This window comes from Mauremys reevesii, linkage group 5 (genome assembly GCF_016161935.1).
Source record: "Mauremys reevesii isolate NIE-2019 linkage group 5, ASM1616193v1, whole genome shotgun sequence".
NCBI classification, from domain to species: Eukaryota; Metazoa; Chordata; order Testudines; family Geoemydidae; genus Mauremys; species Mauremys reevesii.
In genome coordinates, this window is record NC_052627.1 from 90,319,609 (window position 1) to 90,338,751 (window position 19,143).

The window sequence follows — 19,143 nt, forward strand, 5'->3', positions numbered from 1 at the left end:
TTTGGTTATGAACATTATACTGCTGGTAGAGGTAAAATGGGGAGATTGAGGAAACTATTAACTGTAGTTTATGAACTTGACATTGTTTTAGTTTTTCACTATATTAATTAGTAACACATTTCTTTGATCACCAAATATATTTAAGCTCAATTTCTCTGAGTAGTAAGATTACATTTTTTTTAAGACCACATACATCTTTATTCTAGTAATGAGTATTAATCTAGGATAAATGAAACTAAAATTTCCCCCTTAAATTCCTGAGTGGGAAACGTGCATATTACTTTCAGTAGGTCTAGCATCCTGAATGTAGCTGCAGTTCCTGCTAAAAATGTAAAATCATCAGTGTTGATAAATCCGACTACACATAGAAAACATTGCTTTATCAGCACAAACATCTAGATTTTACACAGGTGAGGCTTGATTGAGAACGTTGTTACAGCTCAGTACCGTTTATAAAGCACTTTTTTAGCAGATGGTGTACTGTAATCTGTAATCACAATTGTCAGCAGACGTCTCCTCTTCCAGCTCTCTAAAGCTGAAATTAGGGACAAGGTTAAAAAGAATTACGGGAAAGAATTAAAACTGGGGACAGTCAGTCAGAAAAGCCAAATAAATATTCAGAGTCTTTTAAAATGAAAGGTTCAAATAAACCTTCCAAGAATGTTTTGAACTATATTTGAGATTTTGACTGAAGAGGCAAGCACTAGTATTTAAGGATAAATCTTTCCCAGTAAAGAGAAATGACTGAAGTTTTCTATTGCAAGAATGAGGATTTTCTTCTCATGTATTTGTACATTGCTTAGCATTCTACAGTCCTGATCTTGATTTGGGGCCTCTTGAATGCCGCTTCAGTACATAATGTAGGCTCATTGACCAAAAAAAAAGACTGCAATTACATTATTTGTACAGAAGACACACAAACATTTGGTTTAGCTGCATTATATACAAGTTCTATACAAAAACGTATTCTATAATAGCTTTTTATGAAAGTAAATATTTTGAGATCATGAATGCAGTCACAAAAAATATCCTGAAGGAATATCTAGCATTGGCTGTGCCCTTGCTACTAATGCTTATTTTGATGAGAGCTTTTGGTGTGATTAAGAAACAGTATAGGTAGATTATCAAAATTATACCATCTAGAGCAGTGGTTCTCAACCCAGTTATCATTGTGGACCACATATGTGACCCACAATGTGTTATGTGGGCTGCATCCAATACTACCTGTATGGCCCTGAGGATGTCACATGGGCTGCAGCTCTGTGCTGATTGGGCGCAAGCGGCCCACAGACCGCAGGTTGAGAACCACTGGTCTGGAGTAAATTCTTCTAAATTATCACAAACTGTAGGCTTTCCTTCCTCTTCTAATCAGCTGGAGGCAGTCAAGACCTTTTCTGCTATGGAAGGATAACCAAGGTCTCCAGAGTAGATCAGTGACAATCTCCAGACTTCAGAAAATCTAATTATCTCCTTATTAAGAACATTGTTTTAAAATTTATTTTACCAAAAACATCCCATTTTAATTAAGACTAGCACATTTCTTATTTATTTATTTTTTGGGGTGGGGGCAAAGAAGTTCTGAGATAGCTAGATGGCCTTTCGCACATGCAGGGGCATGTATGCTCTCTCTCCGCCCTCTCTTGCCTCTTTTTCCTTATTGTCAGGAGTGAATGTGGCCACTGGTTTCTCTTGGCTGTGTCAAAGAAAGAGTAATGAGAGGGTAGATCTTGCCACTCAGCAGGCTAAAGGAAGATTGTAATGACCACCCACCCGATGAGTGTCTTATCTCTCCCCATCCAGTTGCCAAATATTTACTGTGATTAACCCCATGACAACCTCCCTCCTCACCACTTTTGGTTGTATTTTTTGACAATATATGTATTTTCTTACTTCATCAGTTGAGTCTAAAGGCTGGATCATAACTGACTTAACACATCTGGAAAATGACCAGCTGCTTACTCTGGCTGAGCAGTTATAGGCTTAAAATAAAAATGTTACTGTGGGTAGTTTTAGATAAGAACAAGTGATCACTTGCAAAACAGAGAATGAAGAATTGTATGAAATTATACATACATTATCTGTACTGTTGCAGTGCCCAGAGTTCAGTTGGTTTTGGGTCCTCCATTATGCTACATGCTATATAAATGCATATGAAAAGAAGTCTCTATCCTGAATTACTATCCAAAAATAAAAATAGTTGACTTTTCTGTAATAAGTACATATGCTGTTAATATATTAACTTTATTATACAAATCTGTTTCATTATCCATAGTAACAAATGTTCTGAGGGAAAATAGAAAGATGCAGACAACTTTTAACTGTGATTTTTTGTATATACTTTATAGGATTATAAGCAGGAGGAATTACTTGGCCTGATTCTGGTAGACTCTTGATGACCTACTACTTTATAACATCTAGTATGGTCAGGGGTGTGTGTGTGTGTGTGTGTGTGTGTGTGTGTATTTTATTTATTTTTATATATATATGTGTGTGTGTGTGTATATATGAAATAAGTGGATCAATGGTAATGTAAACATATTTAACTTTTTTTTCACTTGCAAGTACCCCAATCATTTATTGCAGTCCATTTCTGCTAGATGGACCAAGCCATGACAAAAATGAGGTGGAAGGAAGTCAAACTTCAGGGGCTCAATCCTACAAAACCTCCTCTGGTGAGCTCCAGTAGGGTTCTTTGTGTGTGGCAGTTTCAAGATCATGCCCAAGATATACAGTAGCCCTTATATTTTGCAAATTGGGCATATCTGCTATTGAGAAGTTAAAGATTGTGATAAATGCCCTTTTATGTGTAGAATACACTGTGAAAAGAGAGATGCTTGTAATGAAGCAGGATGATATTGAAAGTTTTTAGTACTGAAATGTTTTGATTTCAGTCCAACTGACTGAACAGACGTTCACTATTAAACTAAATAGTGCACAGAAGTATGATTCCAAGCAATGAGTAGGAGGTAACTCATAGTTATCAATAAATCTCTGTCTTTATAAATTCTTTGAACAAGACCTGTTCATTCCCTCTGAAGCATTTGGCACTGGCCGCTCTTAGAAAACGGGATACTGGTCTAGATGGATCATTTGGTCTGACACAGCATGGCTATGTTTATATTCTTATGTTTCATAGGGCCACAATTAAAATTGGATCCTGGACTGTTGGTAGCTTCTTCATGGAGCCTCAATTGATTTATTAAATCTTTTTCTTCCAGTCTGAGTTTGTATGGCAGTACCAACGTTTTATGTATTTTGATAGCATCCATAATGAATCATAGGGTAGGGATTTCAGCTAAATTCTCCTACTGCTTTGTTATTTCAGTTTGATGAGGATGAAGCAGTACTATTGGCAAAGATCAGGTCACCTTTGACATACATTCAATGTTGATAACCTCTTACAACTGTTTAATTGATGCTTTAGCAATCTTAACTGTTACTGTTAGTGGCTAAAGTTAGGTTTTCTGCCTGCATCCCAGTGGACTGGCTTAAAAAAAAATATTCAAGGAAAGTGGCTTGCGGGGAAGATCTTGTGTGAAAAGCCTAGAGATTGTTGGGGATGCTTTTAAGAGAAACAGAGGTGTGGAGGCAGGATGACTAGAGCACCATCCAAATAAGAGTGTTGAAAGCTACAAAATGGAGAGGGACACCTTGAACTTTTCAAGAACTTGTACTGGATATAGGAAAGCATTGCACTCCTATATGTGACCTCAAGATACGAATTGTTATTTCTCAGGCACTTGAAACAAAATATTTTAATTATTCTTGGCTTGCACTGTATTGAACAGGATGTGTTTTATTAAATAATAAAGATGATATAGCTCTTACTCTTTTAACCCACCTTCTCAAATGTCTTAGTTTATTTTATGTTTGATCTTGTGAATCCATTTCTTCTGATATTTAATAATAATGCAAAATCTTTTAAAATGAAAGACAAATGTGAGTGAGTAAAGTGTAAGTAATTGATGCAAGTGTTTTGCAGAAATTGAGATTTTTCCCAATAGACTGACATTGCCTGCACAATATCTAGGACAGTAGTTAGGACTGAAATCACCTGGAATTAGTTTGCCAAACCTGGGTGGGACAGTGTCAGCCAGGGAAGTTGTGTTGGCAGCCATGATACAAACTAAAGATTTCTTTATAATGCATAGTTGATAGGAACTTTGTGGGCGCAACACATGAAATGATTACTTGGCGTGTTATTCACTGTTTTCTTGTGCCTATGGCATGTTTAATATATTCAGACTTGCTTTTAAAAATGTTGTTTCCTTCCAGTATTTTTGTAAAGACACTTCCAGGTTTTCTCTCTAATTTCTCTAGAGTGTTTCAAATTAAAATACAAAAGAAAAGGAGAAAGTATACATTTTTCCCATTTTGTAACCAGATGGGTAGAGAATTATAGAAGACACAACTGTTGCTTTTTTCAGTGCTGTGTGCAAACCAATTTCACACTTCTGTCTTAAAACAACTTATATTATTTCTAATTAACTACAGATGTTGCCAACTGCAAAAACCAAAACACAAGCAAAATCAAGATGTTTATATGCAAGAAGATTGCTCACATTATATTTGTTTTTTTATTATGGTTGTGTTTTATGTACATATTGTAATATACCTGTTTCAGTGCTTAAGGCAAATAAGTTGAAATTTGAAGCCAACAATTAAAACTCATTGCAGGAAATAATTACTATGAGAGGCTGTAAAGTACATCAATTCCTTTTGTGATCTTAAATCTGTGTTTGAAATTGTGTCTGTGACTAATAATTTATGAAGCCCTTCTCCTTAATTGGGGCCATATTCTTCCTTTATATAGTGGTTTTCCTATGTAGTCAGTTGGAAACCCAGCAGTTCAAACTTGTGTGACATTTCTTGATTCCCTTCCCCCCCCACCCCCAGTTAGTTGGGTGTTGTAGTTCTTCTGGGAGTGCTTGTACGCATCTATTCCACTTTAGGTTCTGCGTGCCTGTACATCAGAGCTGGATAACTTTTTCTCATAGTAGTACCCATTGGGGTAGCACACACCCCCTCCAAGTGCTTGTGCTGCTCTAACCCCCCCTCAGTTCCTTCTCACTGCTTCTGAATGGTGGACAGTATGAGCTAGCTCCTCTCACTTTCCCTATTTAGTGAATTTCAAAAGGTTTATTTATAAATAGTTTAAAAGTTTATGACTAATTTATTGGTACTTGTTCATAGGTTTGTGTTTTTAATAATATTTGTGATTTTTTTTTGTTTTCATCAACCATTTGCTCTGTACCAGGGCATGCCAAAGACTCTGGGTTTGAGGTGCCATTCTGGCTGCAGTAAGTCGATGCCAATCAGCATTTCCCACTTCAACTGCTTAAAGTGCCTGAGTGAGGGTCATGTTAGGTATAAGTACCCCATCTGTAAGGGATTCAAACCCTGAACCAAAAGAGACAGAGGTTTGATTCAGGGGCATTCTGATGGCGGTGGCTTTGTGCCTCCATTTGGTACCAAGTCTCTCTGTGCACGAGGACTCAATCTCCACACCCTTCTGAAGTGCACTGCCAGACATGACAGAATCCCACACAGAAATGAGCTGGATAGAAGAAATCACTCTACCTGTCTGGTGCCCCACAACCATCAGAAGAAATCTGGTACCCCTGTTTTCAAAAAGTTATCTTCTTCAGGGGTTATGATATTCCTTAGGGCATCTTTAGCAAGATGGTCCCCAGTACCACACTCTGGTAGAATTGAGTTGTCGACTCTGGCACCTCAAGAGGTGCTGCTGATACCAACTCCATTGCTGACTTTGTCTGCAGAACCATCTTGGTCCGCAGCACCGACTTGGCAAACAACTTTGGTAGTACCAAAAATACCTCAGGCATATGCAGCAGCACGGGACCTCTTATACTTGATGGTACGAGATTCACTAGTCAGGCAGGATAATTTGTTTCCTGCTTCTCTCTCAATTACACAGGTACCAGCTCTGACAACAGCCTCCATACTTTCTAAAGAGGTGCTGTCAGTGGTGGATCCTATGTTGGTGCCATCTGCCTCTGGTGTTTGTCTACCATGGTAGGCGCTCAGTACTGCTGATCGGGAATCCTCAAATCTTTTGAGTGCTGCCCTTATTTTGCCTGCAATGGTCCTGTTCACGTTTCTCTGCTGGGTACTGCCCCACCCTGGCATTCTAATATGGATTTGTCACCTGATTAGGAGGAGATTTCCTACATATCAGAATTCTTCTCTACAAGGGCTCAACTATTCTCTTGATCCTTGATGCATAGATTGAGCTCTCGGGACCTACATATGCAGCTCTGTGGGAACACTTCCATGGAATAGGTCCCCAATTCCATTCCAGATGCTGCATTTACCCTTCTGGCACCCTTGGGCAGTTTGCCTAGATTCAAGGCCAACTTCACAGCACCAGATTTCAAGATCATCATCTAGGTGCTGTTTTCCATCTGATACCATGTTCAGTACTGATGTTGTTGTCATAAGATTGCCATCCAGGCATTGTTCCTCAACCAGTACTGTCCTCAGTACTGACGTCCATGCATGATCACCATCCAAATGCCAGTCTCTGGCTGGTAACATCCTCAGTACTAATATTGGTACTCAAAGGAAGGTTTACCGCCAGCTCCTGCACCTCCTCCTTTGTTGCAGGTTATCCACTAGATCAGATAGAGAAGGCTTTAAAATGTCTGAACACCACCTCATTGTCTCTAGATGAGGTTACTAAATCTGAGTTGTCTTCTCTGGTCACTGATCACTATAAGACATACCAGGAGCTTATGAAGAGGGTTGCTATCTCTCTAGGATCCACATTGATGGGTAACTTGTACTAACTCATAAACTCATTGACATTTTACATTGATCAGGTCCAGGTAGGGTGGCTCTGCCTATTAATGAGACTATTTTTGTAGCCTACCAAAGTCCTGGGGTAGACTCCCAAGTCTAGGTGTACCAAAAAGAGATATCTAGTAGGACATGAATATTTGTATTCACATCCCACCCAGAGAGCATGATGGTGGCAGGTACTGCTATGGGAAAAAGTTCTCCAGCTCCAGTGCACTGGTGTGCAGACGCCTAAAGTGGAATGGACATATGCAAGAACAGCAGTTACTGAACAGGTATGTAACTGTTTCCCATGTAACCTTGCTTGGAAGGAGCAGAGCTTCAGCCCTAAACTAGTGCATCTCCTGAGATCTGTAAACAGTCTGTGTTTCTGTCTCTCTGTCCAACAGCTACCCATTGCAGCATGTTCCTTTTGGGATACATGGTGATTGTGGCTGTCTCCTTCTGTGGCTGTACAATGGCAGCCTAGAAGAAACAAAAAATCAGTGCATGTTTGAAGAAACATTTAATATCCAACTAGATTGGTTTGGGCTCAGTATTTTTCAGGAGTATAGTACAAAGTAACTGCTCCCAGGTTCCATTGCTATGCAACTCCCCAAACCTGCAGATGCTCACCATGGCTCTTCAGTGGAGGAGCTTTTGCAGAGTCCTAGAGGATGGCATGAAGTTGGTGCTCTCTTAGCTTTTGGCTCCCTTATACTTTGCAGAAGGAATGGGGCAAATATTACTGTTTTGTGTAAAAGTGACCTGCTAATGTGCACGTTTTAATCAACGTATGATTCTCTACTGAATGCCCTAAACAGCATCAGCACTTCCCCTCCCCCCAAAAAAAGAGAGAGAGAAAAAGAGAGCATCTATTATGCAACTGACCTTAGTTTTGCTTCAAATAAATTATGTCACATAGCTTTTAAAAATGCCACTTGCTTGATTTCCTTCCTCCCTCTCGCCACCTGGCTCCGTGCTCAACAGGTTCTTTGGTAACTATGTAGTCACTGAATGGTGCATATTAGGATCACAGTGACGCAGGAGCTAGTCAGCTATAATTCTGGGATGTATAACAAAAGATAACTTTAAAAAATTGTGCTGAATGTTCTCCTTACCTTTCTCTCTGCAGTTAGTTAATTTACAAAGAAAACTTTGCAGGGTCACCTTTTTAAAAACAGTAGTAGACTGTTCATATTCACATTTGTTAGACTTCTAATATACTTATTGGACTAGATTATTGAAACAACAAGAGTCATTTTGCCAGCCTAGTACATTTCATGGCTGTTCAGCTGCAGGAGGAAAAATGTGCTGTATCTCATGTGAAGCAAGTAGAAAATCTCCTTGAACAAGTTTGAGCAACCAGTTACATTATGTACCAGGCATTTTGCTTAGGTTTCTTTTTATGAAAATCTTCAAAGATTTCTGGCAGGCAGTTTTCATTGTACTTCCTCTTAGCTTATTTGTGCCCTTCACTTAAGGAGATCATTATTATGTCTTAAGAAATGCTTTTTGATTGTTTGTTTTAAGTGTGTGCCCCATATGGTTATTTGCTTTACAAAATAACTCAAAATATGAAACTGCATTCAATGTGTGACTGAGCTCGTTAGAAAAATATGTAGTAGAAATCCTGCATCTCTGTCATCTTTCAAAAATGAATTTGACAGATAAATAATGCCTATATGTTACATAGTATAGAATAAAACAGAACCAGTTTCTCCTCCCTTAGTTTTCACACCTCAGCTGCTGGAACAGGGCCCCATCCTCCCTGATTGATCTAACCTCGTTATCTCTAGCTTGCTTCTTGCTTGCTTATATATACACACATGCCCCTGGAAATTTCCACTGCTTGCATCCGAAGAAGTGGGTATTCACCCACGAAAGCTCATGCTGCAAAACATCTGTTAGTCTATAAGGTGCCACAGGATTCTTTGCTGCTTCTATAGAATAAAACAGTTGCAGTTTATTGTGGATGATGATTGGATTGCTATTCGTGTACTTCACTTGTGACTTTCTGGACTCTCATTTAAGGGTGAAAACCTGTACTGGTTTGGGAGGGCATAGTGCTCCAACTGATAATTTAGTGTGTATATACCAGAGGTCTGAATTTAGTTCTAATTCTTGAGGAAAGAAATAAACAATTCAGGACAGGATTATCATTGTGAAGTGGATTTATTTGGACAGGTTCATGTTGCATTCAGTAAGCCTTTTGATTGAAGGGTGCATGTTATAATTTTAACTAAATGTACATTTGACCTCCTTAACATCTCAAGATCTCAAATGGTTCTTTGTGTTGTACAGATTACATACACTTAATAAGTAGACTAAATCACTAAAGAGCTTTTAATAAATAAGTTATTACAGGAGGCCCACTCACAAGATTCAGGGATGAAAACCTAGTGAGAAACCTTCCTCCCACTGTCTGTCTTCTTCCTCCCCTGGTATCAGCTTCTGAGAAGTGTGGACTGTCTTTCATATTTGCCTCTGGCTAGTAAGTAATTTAAATGTTTGCCCTCCTTTCCCCTGTCCTTTCCCAGCTCCCTGTAGATGTGGGAAGCCCACAAGCTCCCGATATTGCCAGAACTGGTCTTTGAGGCTCACCCCAAATTTGGGATCTAGAAATTTTTAAAAGAGAACCTCAACATTTTTTTTTAAAAGTACGTTTTATAATGTGTTTCATTGCAAAGGTGAGAGAGCCTTAATAACAAATGTATTAACCAAACACTAAACTTAAAATGTCCACTAGACAATGGACATATTTAGGACCCACTTTAAAGATGCCTCCAACATGACTTCCACATCAAGTGATAATATGGACACCACCTGGAAAGATCTAGAGAAACATGATCCAGAATAATAGTGAAAGAAACCAAACCCATCAGCATGATACTCGGAAGACTAAACAGAGCACTACAAGATTGAAATAAATGATGGAAACTGGTGAACATCCTTTTGTAACTGAGGGTGCAGGAGGTTGAAGAAAGAGAGAGACTTAAAAGCTTGTCACTAGGTGTTTTTCCCTTAAAGTCCTCTGGTTATTTGCAGAAAACCATGGGAATGTCCCTCTGGTTTGAGAAGAAAACAAGGTCAGTTTGTGGTGTGGAGGATGTTGGTGGCACTCGTGCCATAAACTTCCCCTAAGCTAACTGCATTTGAGCTGGCTCCTCTGCTAAGCAGTCAGTCTGACCTCTGGCCGAAAGGAGGGACAGTTCAGTGATATGTCACATGTTACAAATCCTTGCACTCAGTCCTGTGTTTAGTTCAGCAGTCCATACAATGTGTCATGCCTCTAGCAATGGTCAGATAACGGTTTTTTCCCCTCCCTGTGTTAATTCCATCATCTGTAAAATGTAGGTAATACTACTTGCCTACCCTCATAGAGAAGTTGTAGGGGAAGGGATAGCTCGGTGGTTTGAGCATTGGCCTGCTAAACCCAGGGTTGTGAGTTCAAGCCTTGATAGGGCCACTTAGGGATCTAGGGCAAAAATCAGTACTTGGTCCTGCTAGTGAAGGCAGGGGGCTGGACTTGATGATCTTTCAAGGTCCGTTCTAGTTCTAGGAGATAGGTATCTCTCATAGAGAAGTTGTGACTATTAAATATAAATGTTTTGTAAATCCTAACATTTACTGGAATGCATATTGTGGCTGGGGTAGTAGGAGCCCCTAGGCCCCCTCTTATTTAGACAATTGTCCCTTGCATGACTCTTCAAATGTTAGTAACTGTACACAGAGCCCAGGACAAGCAGCTGGGTTCTACTTTTGTCCCAGGAAGCTGGAACATGAAACTTACATTCTGTAGAAAATAAGGTTATGGGCTCCTCGTTTTACCTAAGAAAACATACCTCTTGTGAATAGATGATATCAATGGATAAATTTAGTCCCAGAAGAATCATGACTCTTGATCCTTAAATGCTCTTGCTAATGTGTCGTTCCCCCCGCCCCCCGAGAGAGAACTTCAGCGATATTGATTGTCAATATATCTTAATATTTTTGAAGGCAATCTAACTTTAGTTGTGGATTTCAGTCATGTAGAATTACCTGCACTCATTTTACTTGAAGATCTAGTTTTTGCTCAACCCATAGCCCTGAATGATCTTTATGTGTGGTTGCAAGGTGCTGATCTGATTGCAGGAGGCTACATGCATTGATATATTCTTTCTGAAAGTTCCTTACATGTTTAAATCTTTGTCTAGGTGCTGGAATATAAACTTGCAAATCTAAATGCCAGATTTTAACTATGCGATGTGTATGCAAAAATGGGAATGTCTAGCTTTATGTCTGTGATTAGTCAGTGTAACTATTTAACTGTAGAAGCTTGCATGTGCTCTCACTCTGTGTTCTCAGCTGAAGTAGTTCATTTTACTCTTATGGTTAGAAAGTCCAGGATTCACAAAATCAAGATAGATGCACTGACTTTGAAGGTGTGGTAAATTCTAAGGGATATTTATGCCCTGTGTGTGTATTAAATGGGTCTATTAAAAAGTGCACATTTTAATAGTATAGTAGTCATGCTATTACAGGCCTCAGAGTTGATCAATAGAAAGGTTTATTTCTCCATGGTGCTCCAAGGGTTAGTTGAATACTGTGGAAGGTATTTTATATGAGATAGTCTGGAAAGGTCCACAACTACAGAAATCTTTATAGACTATTTTCTGCAATGGCGAATGAAACTTTGTTACCTATGGTATCAATGGACATTGGTGGCACTCCCATTCTGCCACTCATTCTGGGAAACATAGCTTACCCTCTGCATCTTTGGCTTATGAAGCCTTTTAAGGGACATGTGGGTAAGAGATAAGAACAGTTTAACTATACTGAGTATTTGTAGAATGACTGAGGAATGTGCATTTGGAAGATTGAAAGATTAGATGGAGGATCCTGATGTCGAGGGTGGAGGCTGATGAAAAACATCTTACTGTTGTGATAGCTGTTTCCTGTGTTTTGCACAAACTTTTTTGAAGGCAAGGGAGAGACCCAAATGGATGGAGGCAGTGGCTCGACAGACTTGGTGGACATTTTGAACAGCTGGATTGAATCATAGAATCATAGAACTTAAGATCAGAAGGGACCATTATGATCATCTAGTCTGACCTCCCGCAAAATGCAGGCCACAAAAGCTGACCCACCCACTCCTGAAATAATTCTCTCCCTTGACTCAGCTGTTGAAGTCCCCAAATCCTGATTTAAAGACTTCAAGTAGCAGATAATCCTCCAGCAAGCGACCCCTGCCCCATGCTGCGGAGGAAGGCGAAAAACCTCCAGGGCCACTGCCAATCTACCCTGGAGGAAAATTCCTTCCCAACCCCAAATATGGCGATCAGCTGAACCCCGAGCATGCGGGCAAGACCCTCCAGCCAGACACTCGGGGGAAAAGACTTTCAATATCCCAACATTGACCCTTGGTACTAATTACCAGTGGCGGCACGTTATTGACCTATTGACTAAATCACGTTATCCTATCAAACCATTCCCTCCATAAACTTATCAAGCTTAATCTTAAAGCCAGAGAGGTCCTTCGCCCCCACTGTTTCCCCCGGTAGGCTGTTCCAGAATTTCACTCCCCTGATGGTTAGAAACCTTCATCTAATTTCAAGCCTAAACTTCCCGACTGCCAATTTATATCCATTTGTTCTCGTGTCCACATTAGTACTGAGCTGAAATAATTCCTCTCCCTCCCTGGTATTTATCCCTCTGATATATTTAAAGAGAGCAATCATATCTCCTCTCAACCTTCTTTTGGTTAAGGAAAACAAACCGAGCTCCTCAAGTCTCTTTTCATACGACAGGCTTTCCATTCCTCGGATCATTCTAGTGGCCCTTCTTTGTACCCGTTCCAGTTTGAATTCATCCTTCTTAAACATGGGAGACCAAAACTGCACACAGTACTCCAAATGAGGTCTCACCAACGCCTTGTATAACGGGACTAGCACCTCCTTATCTCTACTAGAAATACCTCGCCTAATGCATCCCAAGACCGCATTAGCTTTTTTAATGGCCACATCACATTGCCGACTCATAGTCATCCTGCAATCACCCAGGACTCCGAGGTCCTTCTCCTCTTCCGTTACTTCCAACTGGTGCATCCCCAGCTTATAACTAAAATTCCTGTTAGTCATCCCTAAATGCATAACCTTACACTTCTCACTATTGAATTTCATCCTATTACTAATACTCCAGTTTACAAGGTCATCCAAATCTCCCTGGAGGATATCCCGATCCTTCTCCGAATTGGCAATACCTCCCAACTTCGTGTCATCCGCAAACTTTATCAGCCCACTACTACTTTTGGTTCCGAGGTCAGTGATAAATAGATTGAATAAGATCGGACCCAAAACTGAACCTTGAGGAACTCCACTGGTAACCTCCCTCCAACCCGACAGATCACCTTTCAATACGACCCGCTGCAGTCTCCCCTTTAACCAGTTCCTTATCCACCTCTGGATTTTCATTTCAATCCCCATCTTTTCCAATTTAACCAGTAATTCTTCATGCGGTACCGTATCAAACGCCATACTGAAATCAAGATATATTAGATCCATCGCATTTCCCTTGTTTAAAAAATCTGTTACTTTCTCAAAGAAGGAGATCAGGTTGGTTTGGCACGATCTACCTTTCGTAAAACCATGTTGTAATTTGTCCCAATTGCCATTGACCTCAAGGTCCGTAACTACTCTCTCCTTTAATATTTTTTCCATGACTTTGCATACTACAGATGTTAAACTAACAGGCCTGTAGTTACCCGGGTCACTTTTTTTCCCCTTCTTGGAAATAGGAACTATATTAGCTAATCTCCAGTCAAACGGTACAACCCCCTATGCCCCTATGAAATGATGCAGCTACATAGGAGTACAGAGTGAGGGTGCATTGCACTCATACTTTGTGTAGGTGTCACTAGTAAAGAGTATAAGGAATTTTATGACCATTACTGAACATGTTGTTTTGTGTACATATTCTGATGCAAGTGTACCTGAGATGTGTGATCATGCATTTATTGAGTTTTCAGGGCGGTATATGTGTCATATAATGCTTCTAACTTTTTTACATCGTGCATGTGTGGATGTTGTGACTGTGACGCTGCACAATTCAGTGAATGGGGCAAGACTCAGAACCATGAATGTAAACATTTTCAAAACTTTAGCATGAATTAATACACCAAGTTGAATGCTCTGAGCTTGTGAGCTGTAAAAACTGTATTCAGAATTCATAAAGCTGTTCCGTGTTTGAATGCTTCAAAGCCATGTGCTCCAGGAGGTTTGTTAACCTCTCAGTCATCTCCACTCTCCAGCAGCAGTCTGTGATGTGCTAGCCATTTCCTTGTCATTGTCATCCTCCTCCTCCTCCTCCTCCTCTCTCTCTCTCTCTCTCTCTCTCTCTCATGCCAGAACTATGGGGAAAAAGAGAAAAACAAGTTATTGTCCAGTTCGTAGTCTCTATTCCAACGCTTCTAAAATACAGTAGAACCTCAGAGTTATGAACTGACCAATCAACCACACCTCTCATTTAGAACCGGAAGTATTCAATCAGGCAGCAACAGAGACCAAAAAAAAAGCAAATATTGTACAGTACTGTGTTAAACATAAAGTACTAAAAAAGGGAAAGCAGCATTTTTCTTCTGCATAGTAAAGTCTCAAAGCTGTACTGAGTCAATGTTCAGTTGTAACGTTTTGAAAGAACAACCATAATATTTTGTTCAAAGTTGCAAATGTTTCAGAGTTACAACCTCTGTTCCTGAGGTGTTCATAACTTTGAGGTTCTACATTATTGCTTTTCCTGAAGCTGAAGAGCCTTAAAATTTCTTTCTTTATGGAAATGTCTGTGCAGCACAATTTGGGTGGTGCAATTCATGTTCATTCAAAGCTGAGGGCATTAATGAAACTGTGATCCAGAAACAAGACTCTTTTTTTCTTCTTTTCTGTATATACTGCTATAATAAAAATGCTTTTCTTCAAATAGTCACCTTGTTAGCCCACATGATGCTGCCATTGGGGAGAGGAGGGGAGTGACTGGGCAGGTGAGAGACCAGTAAGTGTGTTATAGGTAAGGGGGGGTATGGGATGGTACACCGCAAGCTTCAGTGCTATTTGTGTTCACATATCTATAGAAGTAAAGGTATGGAGATTTTGCTGTCAGTTGATGGTGGATGGGAGGCAGAAACAAGGTACACCAATGAGGCAGCATCCTTACGATACCTGAAACAAAGTTGTTCAGTGACCTCCCTCAGCCCTTCTAGAGTACATTTCTGTTGTAATGCAACATTCCATAGTTACTGGAACTGGTCCCCTCAACTGTTTGGGTCTCTGCTTATGATTCAGGTTGATCATATGGCTGTGTTCCAGGGTCCTCCTGGATTGCCATGATTGTGTCTGACCTGGGGTTCACCAGGTTGAGGAGATCCTGGTTCGAAGGATCAATCATAGAGTCCACAACCGAGGTTGAGTGGTACGATTCCCAGCAAACATATTGTCTGCTGGTACTGTGCAGGTCTTATAGTACTTAGTAGTCCTATACCCAAGCTGGAGCTCCTTTCCCTTACTGTGGCACTGGAGAGTGTCCTGGTTGTGCTCCTATCCTACATCTGTTGTGATAGCTGCTTGTAGACCTGTGCTAAGTGACTACTGTTCAGAGGTGCCTGATCACACTCCTCTCCCCAGAGAGCATTGAAGTCCAGCATCTCAGCATGAGGCCACAGGGAAGAATGGGGCATGATCAATAATTGGGAGTATGACACAGATTTGGGAACTCCACCTGAGCTGGACTCCCAAAAGGCAGAACCTGGATGTATGCCAGCATTTAAATGGGGGAGGTGACATCCAGTCAGGATGACCCCAGAGCAGTAGAGGGCATGCAAGTAAACCAGATGACCCAAGCCAGCAAAGCAGTGTGGGATACCGGTAGACAGACATGTCAAATGCACATCCGTTGTTTTGAGAAGGGGATGCATGCGCGCCTACTTTGCTGCAGATAAATTCCCATGTCTCTGTAAATTCACTTTTTCAAGTGGCTTTAATAAAATGCACTAAAACACCGGATGATTTTATAAAAAAAAAACAACCAAAACACCTTTATGGACACAAGGCAATTTAATGTGAAGTAACTCAGGTTAACCTGCAACAGATTACAAGTGTAGGTAAGCCCTTAGTTTTAGTCACTTGATAACAGCCATATAATCAGTCATTACATTGTGAAACCCAGAACTCAATATTTTATGCAGGCTATTCTGTATGTTTTAGTATGTCTGAATTTATGTAAGAACTAGATTTCAAGATGAATTTGAGAGAGAAGTTTTTTAGAAGAAAATATATTCTAAAATAGCTTTGTGTACTTAAAAATAGAACTTTCATGGGCTGGATAATTTTGTTAATCATGCTTTGAAAATATAACTTAGATCCTGAGCTACTGTTATCAGGAAAATAAGCTTCTACCAGTGTCTAGTCTGATCATTAATAGACATTCCAAACAAAGGGTAATGTACAAATAATTCCTGACTGCAGTGATATTTTCTTCATCACAGGTGGGGTAAGAAACTACTTCACTAGTGTATTTACAGATCTCTAATTTTAGTTTTAAATGGTTGGTTTATTTATGTCTTTAATCATTTCTGATTTTATTCCCAGATGTAGAAAGTGTGAAGAAAGACAGATTTTTCTGTGCATTAGCATAATAAAATATTAATGTACAGTAAGTAGCTATACAAGAATGTAACTGGTTCAAAGCATGGAATATTGGAGCTGTTAGTAACTCTGTTTGTAAAGCTGGGGAATGAACTTTCTGAATGATAAGTGTTATCTGTGAATGCAGATGTATACTCCTCCCTGTCCACTTAATTGAAATGAAGAGCCAATTAACTGTCAAAAATAAATTTGCATTTATATATACGTTTTATCACATTTTTTTGTTTAAAATCATCATATTGCTAAATTTATTACTTTGTGTTTTGTGGCAATTGATCAGCACATGTATATTCCAGTAACTTAATGGCTTATTTGGTGTTATCAGTCTGTACAGTAAACGGCTTTGAAATCAGCCTCCCAACAGCTGGCAGTTGACCTACTGGTGTTTGGCACCGCCCAGGTTTAGCATGACTTCACTATGTAAAGTAGCTTGAGCAGTCCACCTTACTGATTCTTCAAGGAAGTTTGTACAGGCACTTGGGTGTGTGTTTTGTGCAGCTAGTTTAATCAGTGTTGGGAAAGTAGACGGAACAAAAAATGGAGTTTTTTAAAAAAGTCGTTCCTGCTGTCATTTCTGGAGATGTGGTGCTGGATATTGGAAGTACTATTGAAAGCTCCCCAAGGCTATTGAAGATGAGACGTGTCAGCCTGCTTTCATTAGGACAGACCATAGATGAAGAAGATGAGACAAATTTCTCACATTCAAATTACAGCATGTATCCACATCATCAACTCGGTAAAGTAAAACTTCAGTAACTATTGTAAACTTTTTCTCTGATCAGAACTGTTCTGATTGATTAGCATTAATTGTTGTTGAGTATTAGAAAAGGCTTTCTTCAGAAAGCAATTATGATTATGGATTTTTTTCTTCAGTTTTAAAATTATCTACAATTTTAAAAGTGTTTGAACCATTTGTTAATATTTTGTGAAATTATTTTAAAGCAATTTCATAATTAAAGGTATGTTGTGTGTATATTACATGTGCATATATGCATGTGATTTTTAATTTAAGATGAACATCCATTTTCAAAATAAGGTTTTGGATCATAAAATGTGGCCCTGATCCTGCACTGGAAGATGCACAGGCTTCCATGGACTTCAGTGGGGCTCTGTGTGGGTGCAGGGGTCAGTTCATATGGTTCTCAGTGCAGGATCGGGGCTTCTGTCCTTATACTATCTTTGGAAACTTCTGTAGCATGAAAACACAAGAGCAGAAGTCTCTCCCAAGGCATTCCTTTTTAAAAATCTTTCTTTTTTAATGTTTTTACATGAATAGTGTATGTAGTATTCCAAATTTCTTAAAAACATAAGTAGTAATTTTTCCTGTTGTGCATAGAAAGGGGTATTTAATTATATACTGTAGAGTTCAATAGTATTTCCTTTACATCATTTAAAAAGGCTGAACAAATTTCATTCATAAAGCTAAAAAGATTTTCCACATCACACACGCAACATGTTGATCAGTGTTTTAAATATTTATTTATTATGCTTTTTTAAAAAGAGGTTCAATTAATTTACTTAACTTTTTCAAACAGTTTCAAAAGGGTGTGTGGTGGAAGATCCAGTTTTGCTTTGGGTGGAAATTTAGGGGCTTGATGATGCGCTCTCTAAAGCCCTAAATGGCGTAGAACCCTGCTGGTTATCACTGATTCAGCTTTTCCCACAGGCTCTGTCCTGGCCGTTTCAATCAGCTGGAATGCTCTCTGCTGTTTGTCCCCAGGGTTGAATTTCCAGGTGTGGCAGTACCTTCTGACTGCAGGGTTCTCAGTTCTGAAATTCACCCCCTTTTTGTGTCCTCCACCCCCACCCCCACCCCCCCAAGCCTTTCTGACATAGTGTAAAGTGCTGGTTTGGCTTTTTTTTAAGCCAGGTTATCTTGTATTGGTGGACGGAAACCAGGAAACAATTTTGTTTTTGTTGGCCGAATGTTAAAGTGTATAATACATTTGAATATACTGCTTGCTGTACATGCATCATCATAAGCCATTGATAGCTCATTGCAGAGTAAAAATCTCTTTAGGACTCCTGTTGCCAGTGTGCTCAAAGTTCTAGCCAAACTTCATCATGTAGCTTCTGTGAAAGGATGACTCATTATTAGTTAAGTTCTACTTCAAACGCTGGGTATTCACTATGATGGTGCGTGCGCTCCATGTTCCTAGGACCAGAAATTATAGCAGCATTTATTGGTCCATGTCTGGGCCCTTCATTTCCTGGAGCTATCATCTGAGGGCATAAAAGGTGGCACGGACTGATCGCCTTTCCAGTTCCTTTCTACCGCTTGCAGTTGGGGATGGAATCCTTCTGTATCTAGCCTTCTAGCTTTTACCTGTATGTATTTTGTAAATATTTTTTTATTAGCTATATTGATAGTAGTGAGTTTGTGATTAGTAGGGATCAGGGATTCTCCCCTGTTGTCCCCTCACTGTTTGGGGCACTTAGTATGCCTAAGGCTTCTAGCCCTGCCTGGCTTGCCCTCGAGTCATCCTGGTTAGTGATCAGCACAAGAGCTGCCTGTACTACCTTGGGGAATAACAGATTCCATCAAAGTGAGAGATCTGCCACTCCTTTCCCCTTTGCACTAGGCAGTCTCATAAATTTCAGACTCCACAGGCACCTGATGGAACTCTCCAGGAGGCCCCTGTCTGACCTTGGACCCTCCCACTCTCTGCCT

At 39.8% G+C, this 19,143-nt stretch overlaps 1 protein-coding gene across 17 annotated transcripts in view; it reads left to right on the forward strand.

Annotated features, from left to right (window-relative positions):
• The window catches only part of FRYL (FRY like transcription coactivator), a 353,094-nt gene that overhangs the window by 37,820 nt on the left and 296,131 nt on the right, over window positions 1-19,143 (forward strand). Inside the window, exon 1 of one of the 17 annotated variants that reach the window (XM_039539638.1) lies at window positions 2,654-2,672. The exons of 14 other annotated variants lie outside the window; for them this stretch is intronic. Coding sequence is in view for 2 of the 3 variants with exons in the window: in XM_039539626.1 (XP_039395560.1) it covers window positions 17,010-17,208 (199 nt within the window). In the remaining variant the exon portion in view is untranslated. Of the gene's footprint in view, window positions 1-2,653; window positions 2,673-16,937; window positions 17,209-19,143 lie in introns of those variants that run through there. 2 more of the 17 variants (XM_039539626.1, XM_039539627.1) reach the window with 2 other exon arrangements.